This window comes from Mesoplodon bidens (assembly GCF_964165515.1).
Source record: "Mesoplodon bidens genome assembly, chromosome: 2".
In the NCBI taxonomy this organism is placed as follows: domain Eukaryota; kingdom Metazoa; phylum Chordata; class Mammalia; order Artiodactyla; family Ziphiidae; genus Mesoplodon; species Mesoplodon bidens.
This window is the reverse complement of record NC_138177.1, coordinates 135,821,301-135,842,922: the sequence shown is the minus strand read 5'-3', so window position 1 is coordinate 135,842,922 and position 21,622 is coordinate 135,821,301. Positions and strand designations below refer to the sequence as shown.

Here is a 21,622-nt window from a genome sequence, read left to right as displayed (position 1 = left end):
GACCATGGGCTTTGTACATGACATTGTTTTTCAGGCAACTTGCCTCAGTTATCTCTGACAAGCCTACAACAAGCTTTCCCACCACTAGCACCAACTTCTGGCAACAGGCAGTACTTGTAATGAATAATCCAACTGAGACAGCATTCAGTTTGAGATGCCTATCTGTTCTTTCTGAATCAACACTGAAAGCAAATGAAATAGAATTATTTCCCACAGACTTCCTGGGCAGTAGAGAGAAATGTTTGAACCTTATTCTCAACTGAAGGATGATATTTGTGAGGGTAGCTCTGCATGCAAGTCACAATGAACAACTTCAAGTGGAGCAGGGAAAGCTGCATGACCATAGTTTGCTATTCTCGAGACTTGAAGTGGGTGGTACTTGTCCTTCTGGCTCACAGACTTCCTTGCTTGGCTTGGGGAACAGAATGGGATAGTAGAAAGCACAGATGAGGCTTTTGGGGCCAAACAAAAAGGGTTTTAGTTCTGGGCTATCTGCCATACATATTTCAACTTTGAAGAAGTTACTTCCTCATTTGCAAAAATAAGGATTGTTGTAAGGATTAATTTAAATGGTGTACGTGATGGTGCCCGGAATAGAAGAAATTGATGTTAGCTTTCTTTCCATCCATGGACCCGTCTCACTTCTCCACTTCCCCCACCCCCCCTTTCACATTGTCCAGAGTCCTCATTCTCTCTGCTTCCAACCCCTTATAAAATATACGAGCTGATAAGTACTTTCACCCTGAAGAGTAAATGGCTACTAGTTCAATATTTTAGTTTTTACAGGGATGTTATTATTATTATTATTATTTTTTTTTTTTGCAGTACGCGGGCCTCTCACTGTTGTGGCCTCTCCTGTTGCAGAGCACAGGCTCTGGACGCGCAGGCTCAGCGGCCATGGCTCACAGGTCTAGCCGCCCCGTGGCATGTGGGATCTTCCCGGACCGGGACATGAAGCCGTGTCCCCTGCATCGGCAGGCAGACTCTCAACCACGGCGCCATCAGGGAAGGCCAGGGATGTTATTATTTTAACGCAGAACTAAAATCTAATGTCCAAGGAATGAAATTATAATTAGGAAATGTAACCTGCTTTGGTCATAGAAATTCAGCCTTACTAAACACCATTCCCCATAAAATGGAGCCAGGGCTTCTTTGAGAAATGACTGATGTCAAGATAGGGACAGGAAAGTACAATACAAAGGGAACCTGGAATGTCTTGTGCATGGAAGAGCTTAAAAAGCAGTAGAAGTATGCAGAAATGACTCAGAAACCAACTTGAAGGGGTTCCCATTGGCTGAACTTGGGACAGTTTGATGATTAAAAAGAAATAGTGGCAAGAATTTATTATATCATATTGAATAAAAACACGTTTATGCGTCCATATTTATACTTCAAAAAGTAAAAGGTGGCCTTCCCTGGTGGCGCAGTGGTTGAGAGTCCGCCTGCCGATGCAGGGGACACGGTTTCGTGCCCCAGTCCGGGAAGATCCCACACGCCACGGAGTGGCTGGGCCCATGAGCCATGGCCACTGAGCCTGCGCGTCCGGAGCCTGTGCTCTGCAACGGGAGAGGCCACAACAGTGAGAGGCCCACGTACCACAAAAAAAAAAAAAAAAAGTAAAAGGTGTATATGGAGATAAGAGGAAAAGTCTTTCTTCTTTTCACAGAATAATGTCAGCTAATAGATGTAAAAAGAATCATGGAAGTAGAAAAGCACCATTTTGTGACCACCTTGGTAATAATTAATTCAGGCAATAATTAACAATGGAAGCTAAAAGCAAAAGCATTGGGTGACAAACTTTTGGGGAATCATGTATTCACACAGTCTCAAATTACTAAGTCATTACAATGGAAAAAATCTTTACAATGGAGAAATCTTGTGGACACTATCTGACTAGATTATAAAATCTAACATCTCCCATAATCAGACAATCCAATGTCATATTCCTGCCAAGGCAACACACTGAGCTCCTATATAATCTCTGCTAAAAATGGTTAAGCCAAATCTGGTCATGAAGAGACAACCTGACGAAGCTTACTGGACTGGACTATTCAAAAATGTTGCTGTCATGAAATCACACACACACACACACACACACACACAGGCTGGGGAACTGACCTAGATTAGAGGAGACTAAAGCAACTTGGCAATAAACACAACGCATGGTCCTTGATTTCTTGATTTTTGGATTCCAAAGTGGGGAAAATAATTGGGGACAATTAGGTAAATTTAAAGAAGGATTGCATATTTAATAATAATATTGTATCAATGTTAAATTTCCCAAGTGTGATAATTATATGTGGTTATGTAAGAGAATGTCCTTATTCTTAGAAGATTTAAGGGTAAAGGGTAATTTTTTTTGTTCTATTGAAATATATATATATGGAGAGAGAGAGAAAATGTGGCAACTATAGCCTAAAAACCAATTTGAACATAAAAAAAATACACCCCCAAGAGTAGGCCAGTTATTCAGTCCAAATGGTCAACTTAATTATTCCTCAGAAAAATCATGTGAAGTTTATAAGAAAAATTGTATTCGAAATAACAGGTCCAGCTCATCTTCAGATAAAAAATGTCAAAATCTTAATCCATTCAAGGTCTCTCAGTCATGTATTTTAGTCACTAGGCTTCAGTCAGCAGATTCTCTAACAGTGACAATTAATTTCACTCATCTAGACACGATGGCTTCGCTTGCTTCACAGTGTTAAACAAAAAGAATCTTGAGTTCCTGAAGAAATATTTCAGTAGCAAGGGAAAGTACAGAAACAATGACTGAAGATCTGTACATGCTATATTTTATTTTGCAATGATGGTCTTTTAAAAAATCAGTTCTAAGCACAAAACACACACACACACACACATAAAAGAACACAGTTTTTGGAGGTGATGGCTGAGTTTAGAACTTTGATTATGGTGATGGCATCATGAGTATACACAGATGTCCAAATTCATCAATATGCATATATTAAATGTGTTTAAATGTTTGTATATCAATTATACTTCAATAAAGCTTAAAAAAATGGTTCTGATCTCCCCTAGGAGAATTCTCTTTACATTTGAAAAGAAATTTTCTGAAGTATGCAATTTATTCATTATATGATCAGTTTCTTCATCTACAAAATAAAGATTAAAAGTGTTACCTACCTTGTCAGTTTGTTGAGGATAATGAATTAGCAAAGATGAAGCACTTAGAATAGAGCTTAGCACCTAATAAGTACTCCATAAATTTTAGCTGTTATTATTGTTGCTGTTGTTGTCGTAGGTCTTTATAGCCTCAGGATTGGATATCTTCATGGTTACCAATCATGTTCATACAAAACACTGTTCCAGCGTGAAGTCCCATACGTTAATGAAATGTGCAGCTTCTCTGTAAGGCTAAGCCCTGATCAGTTTTTTAATTTATGTTTGTTTTGTTTTGTTTTGGGGATATCTGGAAAATATTTCCAAATCACATAACATAGTATTTATTTGTTTGGTTAAATCATTTCAAAAATTTTATTAACCATAACTGGACTTCTAGGTATTTCCTACAACTGCTCATGTTAACAAACCCATCCCACATCTTTCCTGGCATTTCTGTCTTTGTTTTCACAGCCCAACTTTTTATGGCTAGATAGCCGCCCCCCCGCCCCCCTTCTTCTGTCCTTAAATTATCTGATAAATTTCTTCCTTTTAGCATTTTGGTATTTTAAGATGTATTAAATTCTATATAAGTTATATTATCTAACACATGGAGAGTGAGGAAGATACATTTCCTCAGGCAAAAATCACTTCCTGTATTTTCAACTGATATATGTGTGGAGGTTTCAGAATACCATGTTTAGCCACAATGGTTTCAAGTATAGTTTTCTCAAGCTATAATAAAAGATAAGCAGTATCTCTAATACAGTGATCCCTGTCATTCTTAGAAATCATACTCTTATTATTATTTCTGTGAACCTTGTCTCATGAATGTGATTTTATTCACTTTCCATTTATATAATGTAAATTAAAGAACTTCTTATTTTAAAATATATATTTTCAATACCCTTGAAAACAATAGGAGGTACCTTGGGTAGTTATACTGTAAAGTTAGATTTTGCTTGCTTTTTAGAGACAAACATCTGTGGATTAAGTGATTAGCCACTATGTGTCAGTGTTTAGATTTTATTTTAAAAATCTGCTTACATGGATTAGAAGGATTTTTGTATAGAAGAAACAGGTCACCAACAGAATGAGGCATATGGATCATCTCTTCTAACAGAGTGTAAAATGATGACATGTCTTGTAATTCACTTAAATAAGCTGAGCTAGAAAGTACAGGATTTATATGTTTAAGTGATACTTTAGGTTGGTTACATCATCAGTACATTTTGCTAAATGTTTATTTTTGTTACCTGTTGTTTTTATGTTTTTGAAAACATAGCTTTTAAGAACATATACCTTGCTATTACATTTTTTCTCATCTGAGTTCCTTAGGACAAGATAAAATAATCTGGTCCAATTTTATTTGACTTAGAGCTTTGGGGTGAGTTTAAATATGCTTAATAAAATGAAATAGTTATATTTATTTTCACTCAATAAATGGCAAACTAATCATACCTTCCCATCAGTGTAAAATGCAATTGATAATATCACCCTATGTTGTGATTTATCTTTCATAACTTTTGTTTCCCCAGGCACTCCAGTTTTAAATTCTCTAAGGCAGCAGAAGCTTTAGTGATTTGTGTTTAGTGTTTAGTGATTTGACACCAAGCCCCTACATGAAATTATAACTGTGGCTATGATCCCTTTCCATTTTGGTGCCTTCTCAATGCAAGAACCAAGAATACCAACATGCTTCCTCTGTGACCATTTTAACTTTGTGGTTATGATACTATTGCCCCAGTTAAGTTTACCTGTCCATGCTTTTTCTGAACCATGCTTTACCGTTCTGAATGATGGTACCCCCACCTCTACCTAAATGACTGTGGACATTACTGCTGTTCAGATGATACTGTGATGTGATACCCAGATCCCAACATGTGGGAGTGCTGTTGGCAGACAACCATCAGCCTTTGTGAATTGCCTAGGCTGTCATACCACCTTTCCACGATAGTCCACATCCAAGGACTCGTCAACATGGTGGCATAAGGATCAAGCCCCCTTCATCCAAACTCAGACAACTCAGAAGGGTCATTCCAGCTTCAGAGCTCCCCAGGGATTGGTTGGGACTTTCAGTAGGACTGCATCACAGCCTTCCTTCTTTCTCCCTCTGAGCACTTCTGCTTCCTTTCCTTCCCTTCCATGGCTGTTATTCCCAAGAGCACTTCTTCTTTTTTTTTTTTTTTCGGTACGCGGGCCTCTCCTGTTGTGGAGCACAGGCTCTGGACGCACAGGCTCAGTGGCCATGGCTCACGGGCCTAGTCGCTCCGCGGCATGTGGGATCTTCCCGGACCAGGGCACGAACCCGTGTCCTCTGCACCGGCAGGAAGACTCTCAACCACTGTGCCACCAGGGAAACCCCCAAGAGCACTTCTTAATAAACCTTTTGCATGCTAATCTCCATCTCGGAGTCACTTCTTGCAATTTTTTCTTATAGTATAAATTTAAAATCCCTTGTATTGTAGATGTACATTCATCAGTGACAGAGATGACTTCACCCTTAATTTGAACTTGCACCTGGCTTGAACTTCTTCACTGAAACCCTAGAATAATCTCTTTTTGGGCAACCCAACAGGTTAGTAATAACATCACTTGTAAATACTGAACTAAAGTGCATTAAAAAGCAGTATCATTAAGTGATATAAAATCACTTAAGTCTATAAAAGCCCCAGAAGCAAAATTCTCAGTGTCATGCACGGTCTCCAAATGAACATTAATTTCATAACAGGAGTGAGTTCCTGGCCAGGGTGAAGTATTCCCTTTTATACACAGTGGGAAGTAATCCACATCCTTGATCCCCTTTCTCCAGTTTCTTTCTCAATAGTCACCAGGGCTGAAAATACCTGTGGGGATGAAGTTTGTCCTAACCCCATTACCTAAAAGTTCAGATCTACTGAGTGCCCAAGTCAATTCTGTCCAAGATTGTCTCTTTATCAAAACCTAAAACTCACCCATGGTTAGTGTTTGGGATTGGTCTTGCTTCCCTAAACCCAGTACAGTATTTAACAGAGCTAGGTACTTGCACTGACTGTGATCACAGGCCTGAGAACTAGAAGCTGTTTTAAACTGTCAATTTTTGTCATCATCTCTCTTCCCTATCTAGGGCTTGTAAATCCCCTTTCCCAGGGCCTGGGCATTCTTATTCCAAAATATCTCCCAGATTCTGAAAACTGTTACAATCTAGAAATGTCTCCTGTTGCATTTAACTGACTGTGGATCTCGATGCTGATCGGATGTTGGATCTTCTGTGTGGGGGAATGCTTCAGAAATGGAGCTTTGCTGGCAAGGTCCACTGGGTTGTCTGCTGCTGATATGGTGACTCTGCTGGAATGGCTGCTCTTTTTGAATGTCTAGTTCCATGCCTGTCCAGGCCAGGGTTTTCTTCTAGCTGGTGAACACCCTCAGCCATTCAGGGTATCTACATATCAGCAGAGAAAACCTTAGACTTCTCCATTTTTTCACTCCATGGCTTGTGCGTGCAAGACATAGATTTCCTCTTTACAAGAGAGCCTACTACAATTCTTTTTAAGGTACTTAATCAGGGATTTTCTCCTTTTATCATGTATCCATCCACTTAAAGTCCAATTCAGAGCTTAAAATCTCATCCTGACTTAGTCTTTTTCTTAAAATTTTTTTGGTTTATTTTAAGAAGGTAATATTAGTTCATTTTGTTAAAATAGGAAAATGAAAAAAAATAATCACAGTGAATAACCTCTACAAACATTTTAATATATCTTCTTTCAGTTTTTTTAATGAGTGCAAACACACACACACACACACCTTAAGACATACATACAGTGTAAATAATAGTTAAAATAGATTGAGCAACTATTATGAGCTAGGAGTTCTGTTAGGCATTTTATATGCATTTGGTCTTCACAGCAACCATATGAGAAAATGTGGAGAGAATTGCTGTTTTTGTTTTTACCTGCAGGCATCCAACTCCCCTACTCCATCCACATGGGGCAACCACTCCATGATTTCAGCTTGGGTCTGCAGTCCTGGTGGGGCAGCCAGTCGAGGTCCTTTGTCCTCTTCTGGCAAAGGGTTGGACACATATCCCTGATAGACCCATCAGATGCCCTTCCTGCAACTTGAATCTTGAACAGAATGACTCAGAAAGACTTGCAACCATCTTATCATATTCATCTGGGCGGTGCTCTCCTGAAAAGACTTCTTATAATTTTTGCTACCTAGATCTGATGAGCTGCTCTGGGACCTGCCCTTTCCCATGCATAGTTCTTCAGATTTTTCTCTGAATCTGTGAGATTTTCTACACTTGCAATAACATTGTTTTCTTTATAGTTACCAGGTTTGATTTCACCCACTTACCACCAAAAAAATCCCTAAGCAATATACAAATGTACAGAAATATACAAGTATTATTCGAGTTTACAGATAAGATCACTATAGAAATTTTCAAAATTATTGTAAAGTGCAAAGAAGGTAAATCTTACCAATTATTCCAAAACCTAGATATTATCATTATTACCATTCACATTTTTGTTTATTTCCTTTAGTCTCTCCTCTCTGTGTGTGTGTATATACATACATATATACACACACATGCGTACACAGATATGTGTCTATATATATACAGAGAGAGAGAGAGAGAGAGAAATCCATACTGTATGTACAGATTTGTATCATCACTTTTTTGTGTGTGTGTGTGGTACGCAGGCCTCTCACTACTGTGGCCTCTCCCGTTGTGGAGCACAGGCTCCAGACGCGCAGGCTCAGCGGCCATGGCTCACGAACCTAGCCGCTCCGTGGCATGTGGGATCTTCCTGGACCGGGGCACGAACCCGTGTCCCCTGCATCGGCAGGAGGACTCTCAACCACTGCGCCACCAGGGAAACCCTTGTATCATCACTTTTTAATTTTAATATTATTTTGTAAGCATTTTCCTGAGTAATTAAACTTCTTTCAAAATATTTTAAGAGCTCCAATATATTTTATTGTATGGATATATCATAATGTAGTTAATCATTCCTCTTTCAGACATTTAATGGCTGTTTCTTTTTTTGCTTTGATAAATAGCACTGCAATCAACAACTTTGTTGGCATCTGATTATTTTCTTAGAATAGATTCTGGAAGTAAAATTGACTTAAAGGCTTTGAACATTTTAAAGATTGTTGATATCTATTCTCAAAAACTTTGCAGAAAGTTTGTGCCAATTTATAATTCCATGGCTAGTGCTTAAAAGTTAGTTTTATTCAATTCTCCAAATATGGATGCTGACTTTTAGGAATGAATGCCAAAAGTTGGAAAATAACAGCCTATATTGTATCAGGCATTTCTTTAATATCTTTTTTCCCCTGGTATAATGTAATGCAAGCTAATTTTATAATTAAAAACTTAGAAAAATATTCTAAAATGCTTGTTCCAGTTGTATATGAAAGTGTACTTTACTCTTTTCAACATTGTTTTGTGTTGTTTTATTTCAATGATTCATGCTTTGCACTTTTCTAACTTTTCATATTTGTTTGAAATATTTGTATTTCTTCTTCTCTGAATTCACAATCATGTCCTTCACATATTTGCCCATTAGATCTAGTATCATGAGGACAACTGGGCATCCTTCCCTGAGGATCTATTCTCTGCTTGTATAAAGCCCAGAAGGATAACTCAGTTGCCCCTCATTTACTCTTCTTAAATACTTCAAGTAGCTTAATCACCTGTGGCTCTTAGTAGTAAGTGTTCTCATACACTTCTAAGCATATATGATTGCAGTAACTCATATTTGCAAAGGAGTTTTTAATTCATAAAAATCTTCCACATCCATTATCATTTTTGCCTCTGTGAGGTATGCAGGGCAGGTTAGTGTCATTAGCATTATTTCAGGAATGTGGTGGTTGGGTTCCAGAGGAGAAAGCTGTCATCATTGCCAGTGAGGAGTAAAGTCAAGACTCAGACAAGGTCTTCAATTCTTAGATCTTTTACTTTTCATTAAGTCATATTACTAATGTTGCTAGTGTCCCAAAGTATAAAATACTCCACACAGGGTAAGAAAGTTCTGGAATAATGTTAAGGGACTCAATAGCAAATGCATGTACTGTATTTTTAGAATGAGACTGATTTATATTGGGGGGCTTTTAATTGCAGTCATTCATCGGTTTTAAACTTTCAGTGTCTAAGTATAAAGATGCAGTAATATAAAGGATCCAGCTGCATTTTTACACAGAGCATGAATTGATGAGTTTATGAATGAGTGAAGTGATGTAAATCAACAGCAAGACTAACAATATGCCAGCCCATTTCAATAGCCTAAGCTATACATCAGTACCTTGGAGAGTTTCCAATTTTACACCTCCCCCTCCCCCATGAACTTTCTCAGAAAAGACAAGTTTTCAACCGTTAAAGAAAAATAAGCAGCATTGTACATTGATATTTTCCATGATTTTGAAAAATAAAAGATTATTTCATTTTTCATTTTCCTACCTTTTGCCCCATTTAAAATAAAATTGCCCATGGTTTGTGACCTCATGAGAGCTTATTTGATTTAAGCAGCTTTATAGTATTTTTCCCCCATAGGAAACACATTTCTTTGCCTTATATGCAAATTAAAATATCGTTTTCTAATGAGAGCCTAGAAGAAAATCAACTCTCCCTATCTGGAGTGGTTTTTATTCACGGGTAGGATCTATTTCTGCAGACGTTGTGGAAGCAGTGTGGGTCTCCATAGCTGTAGCCAGGAGCTTGCCCTACCGGCGAGGAAGGAGGCCAGAAGATGCCCGAGCCAGCCCTGCGTACCCTTAGGCCCCCGCGGCCGCTTCTGCCCTTGGGGCTGTGCCTCAGCAACCCTCCACCACGCACGCGCACTCGCTGCCCCCCACCCTAGCTGCACCTGCCAGGTCATAAACCCCTTCCCACCCTCTCGCTCGCTCTCTAGGAGGCACAGTCTTGTCTCACGTTGATTGGTCGAAGCCCAAGAGGGCGCGTCCAATCAGCAATCCCTCCTGCTCAACCTATTCCCGCTCTTCCCGCCCCCTCCCCGCCCCACCCGTCCCCCTCCGGCACCTATCTTCTTTGTGACTGGTGCGCGCCCAGGTCACTCAGTGCGGAGGGGAGAGGTGTGCCGGAGTGGGAAGGAGGGGTGGGAGGACGGCGGGGAGAGGAAGGGAGGGGAGGGGGCGGGGCCCAGGTGCCGAGCTGCGCGGCCGGGGCCAGACGGGGGAGGGGGCGAACTGCGGGGCGGGGCAGGGGCAGCGGCGAGGAGGGGGTTACGCCGGCGACGTCGGCAGCGCGAGGCTTCGCGCGTGAGCGGCGCGGGCGCTGGGCCTGGCTACCGAGCTTTCCTGTCGGGCGAGCAGGTCCTCGACACCGGCGCCTGGCGGAGCGCGGGGAGGAGGGAGGTTTTGGTGTCAGCGGTGTAGTTGACTGCAGTCCCGGTCATGGAAGAGACGCAGCCGCTTCCGCAGTCCGAGCTGCCACTGTGCGACAGCCTCATCATCTGGGTGAGTACGAGGGGGCGAGGGGGGCCGGGGGACCGCGGAGAGGTCGTGGGGGGTGCCTGGTCATTGGCACCTCTCAGGTGAGCCTGCGGAGCAGCGGGGACCACCTGCGCCCCGGACTCCGCGCATTGCCCTCCGCGCCTCCAGTCGCCCTTGACCGCGAGAGTGCCACCTGCGGATCGCGGGGCAGGTGTGCGTCCGTAAGTGAGTGTGCGTTGTGTTTATGCCTTTGAGGGCGGGGGGAGGGTAAAGGGAGCTCTGGGGGGCGGGACGGAGGAGGCTCGTCTTACCGCCCTGATCGTGCTCCGAACAGCTGTGGCGGGAGCCAAGCGCCCATCCCTTAACTCCCCGCTCTCCCATTTTCTGCCCCTGCCCTGCGCCCAAGCCCTAGACTTTCTGGGCCACCGACACCCTTGCCTTCCGTCTGCTGAACAGCCTTCCCATAGTGACCTTTGTGCCACTTGGGAGTGAAGACCCCCGCTGAAACCTCCCTCCCACTGCAACCACCTTCCTCTACTTGGACACAGGTGACCAATAGGTGGTTTTAGTTCGTGGATCAGTGCTTCTCCCTGACCCCAGAACATCCATTTTTGTAGAAGCCGCTTAGAAGAGATGTTTCCACGTATTTCCTGCGTGGATCAGAAGATATGTTAGGGGTGGGGGCTCGTATTCCCTTTTTCTCACTGGTTCCCCTCCCCTTCCAATGGACAAGCATTTCCTTAAAGGAAAGAACTTGGCATTTTCGTTTGCACTTTATCCGCGTTTAGTATTTCTGTTAATTTGTTGGGTTTGGACGGGCAGGATCTGTCCCCACTATTCCCGCCAGCAAAACAATGTCTCTGTCACCTTTTGGAGGTGCTCAGCGATCCGAGATAGCTGACATTCAGGTGTGGCTGCTAACCCACATTGGGCAAGGTTGATGCTCGATGGTCCACAGGGTGCTGTCAATGATGCTCATCCCTAAACCAGTCGTTTAGTTTTGTGTAGGGGACTGTGTGCAGAATGGAATGTAAACACTCTGGATTAGGAGGCGGTAATTCGTTGACGAGATTTCCTGTCTATCTCTCAATGCATGTAATTCAAAAGAATGAGAAATTAGGGAAGGTTTCTGACAATGTGTGAAGTTTATTGGAAATAAACCATAATGTAAAGCAACCTTTACACTCTGGAGGTAAATAGCTTTTGCTTTAAGTAGAATGCAATATCTGGAGTTTCTGAGTTAAAAGCAATTAGCTAAGTGTTCATTTGTATTTTCACTTAAAAGAAGTATTGGGATTTAGATGCCATGTTTAAGGCTGTCATGAAACAAGGCAACATTACTTCTAATGATGTGTTTTATTAAACAAGTGACTAATTAAAGGGTGTATCCTAATCTGTTGCATTGTTGCTCTAAACATCTGACTTACCTAGTAAACTTAGTCTTTATGATGTCATTGACTTATATGAGAGTTGGTGGTGAAGTATAGAATTTTCTTGAGTTGTATTTCAAAATTTAAAATATTTTGTGATTGTATCCATTGTTTTAATCGGTATTAATAAATAGTGAAGTTCCTACTTTGTATAAGACACTGAGGAAGAAAGATATCAAGAATAATCAAAGAATTTTCCATTTTAATTGATGTGGTAGGCAGAGCTGTGTATTTTTTATAATGGAAAGTAAAATTCCTTAAAAACTGTAAAAATATTATTCATTTATATTTAATTTTTTTTTTCTGGCTGTGCCATGTGGCATGTTGAATCTTAGTTCCCCCGCACAAGGGATCGAACCCGTGCCCCCTGCATTGGGAGCACAGTCTTAAGCACTGGACTGCCAGGGAAGTCCCATGTAAAAATATTATTTATAATATAAGGAAAGATAAGGAATCATAAATGACAGAGTATAACTGGTTGTTTGCTTCTCCAGTTCTCTCTCAGGCTGCTGAAACACTATGGAGAAGATGGAATTAACGTGCAGACTGTTGCCTCTCAAATGCTGCTACAGCCAAATCCTCCTGTTCCCATACACTGCCCAGCTTCACGATTAAGAATAACCACACAGTTCCTCTCTTACTTCTCTTTGCAAACCTTTATCAGTACCCTGTTTGAGCCCCAAACCTTCTCCCCTTCAGGAAAACGACCTCCTCCTTATCTTTGGCTCTGGCTCTAGATCCACCTCTTTCACCTCTTCTAAAACTTTGCTCTGTCATTTATCCCCTTTCGGTATTTATTTTTTCCTTTCCATTAGCTCTTTCCTCGCCACATGTAAACTTGCTCGAATCTTCCCTCTCTTAAAAAGAAAAACAAAGAGGCATCACTCCCTATTAAAGCTACACTGTATTCCCCCCCTTCCTTCACAGTCATATTTCTTGCATTTTTAAGTACTCATCCTTTATACTTTTTGAGCTTTTATTTACTCCTCAGTCCATTGCACTTGAGCTCTTTTCTCTAAGGCCTTCACGTACTGGGATTGGCAAACTGGGAACTATTTTATTATCCTTATCGTAATTGATGGCTCCTTTGTGAACTTATCTTCTGCCTTAGTTTCTTAGGTTCCTGCCTCTAGGCTTTTCTTTACCTCTCTGGATGATTCCCAGTGAACTTTGCTGTTCGTCAGCTACTGCATAGTTGGTCTTACCTCACCTCCCCAACTTTCTGCAAACTGGCCTCATGCCACACTCCTCTGTGCCCACCATGCTGTGTTGACTTTCTGTTTCTTGAAGTTAAGCTCTTTTTTTTTTTTTTTTTTTAATGCACCAGGGCTTTTTAACTTCTCTTCCCTCTTCCTAAAATATCCTCCTTCTAGTTCTTCCAATGGCTGGCTGGCTTCTCACCATTCAGTTCTTGGGTCTCTTGTCATCTTTCAGAGACAGTCTGTGACAGTGAGTGACTTACCTGTCCCCTACTCCTATCCCATTGTAACCTGTTAACCCCTTTTTGTTGTGTCTGTAACACTTAACATTTTCTGAAGTCATCTTGTTTGCACTTTGGGGTCAGAGCTCTCGTCTGACCTGTTTTCTGCTTTATCCCCAGGAACAAAAACTGACTAGGATCTGCAGTACAACATTGAATCAAAGTGATGATAGTAAATATCCTTGTCTTGGTCCTGACATCAGAGACTAGTATTTCACCATTCGTTATTCACCACTAAGTATATAGGTTTTTGTAGATAGCTAGGATAAATTTTTAACTATTTCATAGAGGATTGATGAATTTCAACAAGTAGAAATCAAGAGAAATGAGTTTTCCAGACACAGGGAAGAACTTCTAGCAGTAATGTAATAGTCTTCTTTGAGGATAGATTGAAAGAAGGTAATGGAAGACACCTTTGTCATGATATCCCTGGACTCTTAATGAATGTGCTCCCTGCCAAGCTAAGTAATGTTACGTGTTGAGGGGAAGTTGTAGGAGATATGAGATTAAAAAAACGTTATGATGGAGGTGAGAAGACAGCTTGTAGTAAACTGTTCTTTCAGTACTGGACATTGTTCTAGGACAATAGAACCATCCTTAACAGAAAGGTCATCAAGAAAAGTTGGTTAGGTGAAGAGATGCCTGTTTTGGCAGTTCTTTAAAAGTTATATTTTATGATTTGGAGCTCACCTTAAAATAATTAGTTCTTAGAAATGTTATACTGCTACTTAGCAAAAAATTCAGGGCTGAAGGATAAATTTGGGCATCATTTACATGGTAGAGAGAGTTTGAAGTACGTGTGTGAAGATAGATTTAATTCTGCCTTTTGGCTCTGTGACATTTGAAAATTTTAAATCTTTGGACTTCAATTTCTTCAATAAAATTAGAGTGCTGGACCAGGCTTTTCTTAATGGTTTACTTGGTTCTTTCATTCTTTGATTTCAACATGCTTGTGAGGGAAAAACTAATACCGAACATATGCCCAAATTACCAAAAAAAAAAAAAGGTTGAATCATTTTTATGAAGTTCTTAAAACTCAGAGCAGTGATTCTCTTTCTGAAATGAGCAGCTGAAGGAAGAGAATTTGAGAATAATTTGAGAATAGGGTTGACCCAAAGTTGAGTTTTTGTTGGGTATCACTGGTGAAAACCCCTTTTCTTCCTTGATTTCTTTGACGTTTATATTGAAGCAGTTCAGGAACAGCATTTCCACATTTCTCATTGTTTGCTTTATTTAAAAATAAAGAAGAAAGTAAGATGCTATTTGCCAGAGCACTGTGTTTAGTGATGGAAGCCCTGTTTGTCCTTTTTGGGTCACTCACCAAAAGACTTTTGCATCTTCACCTCTATGAAGAGTAGTCTGAAAGGGTACGTTTTCTTTTGTCCCACTGCTTTGGCTTCACTCCCCTCACTGAGCTTTATAATTTATTCACACTTCTTGGTTATAAAGTCTTTCAATTTAGCCAAATGAAGTGACGTTCTCTGTTATCTAATTTATTTTGCAACTAGTTTAGAGCTTCCAAGAAATACTTTTCATGGCTGTAAAAAGAAGAAATTGATCTTAATCTGGGCATGGTGGGCCATGAGGCACTCAGTGTATTTACTCCTTTTACATATATCTTTACTGTTTTGCCTAATATTCTGTGTCTCATGAAATTGTCTTTTTAAAATCACTAATCATATCCATCTTGTAGAAACTTAATGATGTAATGTGTAAGTAGGAAGGGTTGAGAAGTGGGAGCCACATTTTACCTGAATGTATATGATTATCTTCCTTTTAAAGATGCCCTAAACCCTGGGGTTTTTCTTCCTTGTACATCCACCCAACTGCAAAATCCTTCTTATTTTATAATTTAAATATTCCATGAATTCACGCTGTCCTGTTAGTCAGCATTACCCTAACTAATCTTAGCATTCCATGTTGTCATAAAGACCATTGCAGGAGCCTTCTAACTGAGCAAACATAAAGCTGCTCTCTCCCATTCTCTGTGTCACTCTTGCTACTATCCAAAACATACTAAAGATGTCTCTTCCTTGTTACTCTTTAGTGATTCTTCATCACCCAGAGCAATGGTTCTAAAGAACTGATGTGCATAAGAATCACTTGGGGATTTTCTGATTTAATTTGTCTGGAGATTCTGATACATGTTGTTCTTAGATGCCACACTTTGAGAAACCCTGACTCATAGCTAATGTGCTAACAGCTGTTGAGTTTGTACCATGTGCCAGGCACTGATCTAAGTACACTGTGTTTGCTAATTTATTTCTCACAACCAACTTGTGAGGTAGAAACTATTCTACTGTTTCCCCATGATATAGATAATACTATTAAGGATAATTCCAAGTTTCTTGCCATGACCCCGAGTTCTGACCCATGCCTGTTTTTTACCTCCTTGGTTGTCTCCCTTAACAACTGAACATGCAGAGAAATCCAGCAATACTGAACTGCATGTTACCTAAAAATACCATGTCTTTTCTTGTACTTGTGCTTTTATCATGTTGCTATTTCCTGAAGTTTCCTTCCCCTGGCCCTTTCTTTACTCAGGATCATCCACTGGAATCATCTCTAAGAAGTCTTTAATAAGTCTTTAATAAATAAGTCTTTAAGAAGTCTTTAATAAATACAAGCCCTAATTAGGTTAGTTGCCTCTTGTATATTTCGGAACATTTTGTGCATACCACAGTCATGAGACTAGAAGTGACATCTTCTGCAAACGATTTGTGTCTTTTTCTCCTCTCCTTAACTCTGGACTGAAGCTACTTGAGAGTGGAAACCTGGTGTTTTTCCCTTGTAACTCCTTCCTATACTACAGTGCCCTATGTAGAGTAGAAGCTCAGTAAAGTATCTTTATCTTTGTGCTTTGAAAGTAACTGTGTCTAGATTTACGTAGTTTGTGTCATTCTTCCATTTTGTATTAGGATAATGGAGACAGATTTGTAGAATCTCAAAATACAACAACCACTAAAGGTGTATTATGGTGGTAAACTAAGGAATTATAATTGAATAGTAAAGGAGATGAATATGTGAGGGAATAGAGAATCATAGTATATTTAATTTAAGATATTTATGGATTGAGATTAGATTTCTAGAAAGTATATAATCCATTGAGCTCTGTTGCAATTTGCTTTAAAAAAATTCCTCTATCTTGTATTTGCTTATTAGGAAGAGTTGCCACTGTTTCACTTCTATTTTTAAAATGTACATGAATGTTTAACACACAGAGATTTGAAAAGTTAGTAGCATCTAAAGCCAAATTAGATAGATACAACTTGACGTGATGGGTGGGCCCTGGACTGTTCATGCTCTAAGGGTAACTGTTGGTAACAGGCAGAAGTCCTGCCTTATTTAGAGCTTATTGATTAACTAGGTCGTTTTAGACTTGACATTTTTAGCTTTTGTTTTCCTACCAAATGATATGAGTGAAATTTTAACTTGCAGGTGTTAGGTTATCTTAAAGTTCTTTTCCTGATGTTATTCTCCTAAAAATTGACAAAACACAGACTATTACTATCTTAAAAGTTCTACACCTGTTTTTCAGAAATTGAAGTACTTCATACATGACATCAATATGTTTGACTATTAGGTATGATAATGATTTTATGAAATGTTAAGTATTTATTCTTATAAAAATATAACAGTCGTAGAAACGTATTAGTATAATTTCATTTGTTTGGCAGGGTCTATTTAAACAAAACAGTTTTCTCTCTAGTGTTTATTTATATATATAAATTGAGGGGGGAGGGGAGTAAAGCAGTTAAGTAACTTGCTTTATGTCATTTTAGCTGCAGACATTCAATACTGCTGCACCTTGTCAGGATGTGAAACAGCTGACTAATGGAGTTGCCATGGCACAAGTTCTTCATCAAATGTAAGTAGTGTTCCACACTCTTCCTGAAATAATTGTAAACCCAATTTCAAGGAAAATTTAGACTTGTATTCTAAAGGTTATTGAAACTTTATCCTTTCCAGTGATGACAGGCATATGTTGCTAAGGCATTCTTGCATGTAAGGAACAAAAAATTTTACCACCTGATTATTTCTTGCTTGTTCATAGAGATATATCTTAATTAAATGAGCCATCAGGATTCTTATCTATTCAAGAGATGTTAATTTTAAACTTGTTCTGGTCGTGTTCACAAGTTATAGCTACTGAGAAAGAAACAGGTGAAATGAGTGATATAATTTCTTATACTGTAATGTTTCCTTCAGTTATACTGTTGTCATCTTAAGATATCAATACATGGAGATTATTATTTTTGAGATAATTGAAGCATGAAATACTGGATTTGGAAAAAACATTAAATTTAAAATCTATATTGAATTAATAATCATAATTGTATGAATCCACCAATAATGAAATGTTGTGTAAATGACATTTTAAGTCACAAATGCTGAGTACCTTAACCAGTAAAGTGATTCTGTTTGGGTTGGGCACCTTTTATATAATTATACAATATCAAAATTTCCTAAATCCATTATTTCGTAATTTTTGCCAAACACTGTATAAGGGTTAGGGTTATAATATCTACAATATGAGTTGTACTCTTAATAGGACAAACAGGGCCTATTCTGTAGTCATAATTTTTTTAAATTAATTAATTAATTTATTTATTTTGGCTGTGTTGGGTCTTCGTTGCTGTGCATGGGCTTTCTCTAGTTTCAGCAAGCGGGAGCCACTGTTCATTGCCATGCGTGGGCTTCTCATTGTCATGGCTTCTCTTGCTGCAGAGCATGGGCTCTAGGCACACGGGCTTAAATAGCTGTGGTGCACGGGATTTGTCGCTCCACGATATGTGGGATCTTCCCCGGCCAGGGCTCGAACCCGTATCCCCTGCACTGGCAGGTGGATTCTTAACCACTGTGCCACCTGGGAAGCCCTTTGGTCATAATTTATTAATTAATAGTCATACTGATTTTGTATTAGCTTACTTTCATGGTAATATATCTTCAATGAGACCAGACTCCTATTTCTGCTACATGGTTTTATATATCAGAAATTATTTATTTAATTATTGCCATCATTTTGTAAAGGTTTTTTATGATTGACATTGAAAAACTCTGTAGATGGATTAGAAAAAATTCTTTACCACTCTTAGAAAAACAAAACAATATCATAATCTTAGTTACTTGGAATCTTCAAAATGATCTAATTTGAATAGACAGATTTTATGTTTAACTCAAGATTAACACTTTAAAAGATAAATTTAGCATGTTAACATTTTTTTTGGCAGTCATTCTAAAATATGGCTTACGCCCCTGCTTTCTTAAAAATGTTTCTTAATTATTTATTTATACCGTAATTGGTTTCAAAGTGATTTAATTGGTCAGAACTAAGAATTCTGAATATGGTCCTTTCTTGATGATTTGGGAAAGTCATCGTTGTTTTTTGTCATTAGAATGTATGACCTGGCCTTTTCTCATTCTTGTGCGTGTTGGTGTAGATGCAGCTATGTTGTTTTGGTATAGGTGTAAGGCCAGTGAGCATTCACTCACTTCAACAGTGCCATCCAAAGATGTCATTTATATGTATTGAAGTGTCTTTAATAGCTCTACACCACAACACAGTAGATGAGACCTGTTTTTACTATTATATGGTGATACATATGGCTCTTTGACCTCCTGTATGCTAGCACTGTACCTGATGTTTAGAGTAGGGTCAGGTCAATTTTAGTTAAACTGTATCCTTTATCACCAACTCATTCTTACATAATGTGTTGGATTCTGTTGTTACTGCTGATCCTCTGTCTCTCTCTGATTTTTCTTTTTTTATTCTCTCTCTTGTCTCTTACTGTCTTCTGATAGCTTTTCTGCAGGAATAATAAAATAGCCAACCAATCAGAAAGCTCTCACTCTTCATAAAACAAATGACAGTGACCTAAAATTGGGCCTAAACCTCTTTTTTGTTTCATTTGTCTGTTTTTGCAGGTACTTAGATGTCTACACCTCCTTGTCGTATAAGAGCCAATTTAAATTTATTTTTCTTTTTGAACCCCCTTCCTCTTCTGTAAGCTTTTCAGAAGTCTGGATCCAGACAGTGAAACTTATAGCATACATTTTCTCCTAGTTGGGTCAGTGTATAATATTCCTGCTAAAAAAAGCAAAGTTTACCTTATTTCTTTGAACACTTCAAAGCACTTTATATATGTTCCAATTTATTATGTATTGTGTTGATGGCTGTTGTGACTCACATCAAAGTTGTTACTGAACATGAGAAGGAAAAATTTGCTTTTTAAGGAAGTAGCAAAATCTAATGAATAATTCTTTCATTAGTTACCTGAGGCAGGTATGCTTCTAAATAATAAAATCTTAAAAGTCATTTCCCAGGGCTTCCCTGGTGGCGTAGTGGTTGAGAGTCCGCCTGCCAATGCAGGGGACACAGGTTCGTGCCCCAGTCCGGGAAGATCCCACATGCCATGAAGCGGCTAGGCCCATGAGCCATGGCTGCTGAGCCTGCGCGTCCGGAGCCTGTGCTCCGCAACAGGAGAGGCCACAACAGTGAGAGGCCCGCGTACCGCAAAAAAAGAAAAAAAAAATCAATTCCCAAAGTATATGACTTAGACATGGTGAGCCATGGAATTGTTGCTAGGATTCTACAGTTCTTTAATTGTTATCTTAAGTCTTAATACATAATATGTATCTCTTTTTTAAATGCAGAAACTGTTGTTATTTTAAAGACACATGGGGGAAAAATTATAACTACAACTGTATTCATTTCCCATGGTTTCCATAACAGTGCCACAGATTAGGTGGCTTAAAACAACAAAAATTTGTTCTTTAAGAGTTCAGGAGGTTAGAAGTCCTATATCAAGGTATTGGCTGGACCGTGCTCCCTTCAAAACCTCTAGGTCAGGATCCTGCCTTGCTGCTTCTAGTCCCTGGTAGCCCCAGGCATCCCTTAGTTTGAGGCATCATAACTCCAATCTTTGTTTCCGTCTTCACACGGCTGTCTTCCCTCTGTGTCTCTTCTCCTCCTCTTAGAAGGACACCAGTCATAATGGATTAGGGTCCACCCTAATTTAGTGTGACCTCATCTTAACTTGATTACATCTGCAAAGACCCTATTTCCAAATAAGGTTACATTCACAGGTAGCGGGGATTAAGCCTTGAACATATCTTTTTTGGGGACATAATTCAACCCATAACAGCTATAAATAGTGCATGCTACTTTTTAGCTTTGTCACTTTAAGCACCAGATAATTTCTCTGCTTTTTTCTGCTGTCTTTGACTAGACATTTTTATGAGAGGGAGAAGAATGAGACAGAATGTAGAATACCCAGAGACCTCAAGTATCATGCACTTACTTGTTCATTCATTCATTCAGCAGATATTTGAGCATTTAAAATAATAAATCGTGAAAGCCAACATATGAGTATTTACTAAATGTAAGACATGGTTCTATACCCTATACATATGGTATTTCATTTAATTTTTATTACTGTTTTGTGAGGTAGGCATTATTTTTATTCTCAGTTTATAGGTGAGGAAACAGAGGTTTATAAAGGTGAAATGACTTCAGTAAGTCAAATAATGAGTAAAATAGCAAAGCCCAGATTTTTATCACTTTGGCCTGACTCAAGCCAGTGCCCTCAGTCAACTGTAATCATTTCAGCGTAGTATCTTGAACCCCTCCTGATAGATTTTTACTTTGGAGTCTTAATAAATGAGAGGCCAGATGTGCATGTCCAAAGTACAGATCACAATCTGATGTGTTAAGTGCACAAGGCCTTTTGATTATTTACGAAGAATGGTGTCAGGGTGTCCGCTGAAGCAACATAGCTATGTTGTGTCTAGTAACCAGTAGGTGTTAATTACTACCTATATTTAGTTGGTAGAATTGTGAAGACTAATACGATGGGTGGAGTTAAAAAATAATCCTGTAGTGTTTCTTACTTAGTTTTATTAGAAAGCAGTTAGACCATATTTCACTTCCTTAGTCTTGCATTCCCTTCTTATTTGGTGTCTCTTAAGTTTCATTGAAGTTCTGGGAAATACTAAAAAAAAGGAGCTAATTATTGGGGCCAAGAGTCTAGTTAAAGCATGTAGATGTGGCAGTGCAAAAACGTAAAAGGATATGTCCTGAATGTTCTGAGGTTGGATATAAAGTTTAATAGTGGGAAAGATAGGCTGCAATTATAATTGTTTGAGAAGGTTGGAT

General features: G+C 39.2%; 1 protein-coding gene across 2 annotated transcripts in view; it reads left to right on the top strand.

The window, feature by feature from the left end:
• The first annotated feature begins 10,420 nt into the window (after positions 1-10,420).
• Positions 10,421-21,622, top strand: part of HOOK1 (hook microtubule tethering protein 1) — a 75,909-nt gene continuing 64,707 nt past the window's right edge. The window contains exons 1-2 of one of the 2 annotated variants that reach the window (XM_081223689.1): positions 10,421-10,581; positions 17,250-17,335. In XM_081223689.1, coding sequence (XP_081079815.1) covers positions 10,519-10,581; positions 17,250-17,335 — 149 coding nt within the window. In that variant the 5' untranslated portion in view covers positions 10,421-10,518. Of the gene's footprint in view, positions 10,582-16,972; positions 17,051-17,249; positions 17,336-21,622 lie in introns of those variants that run through there. The other variant, XM_081223690.1, reaches the window with a different exon arrangement.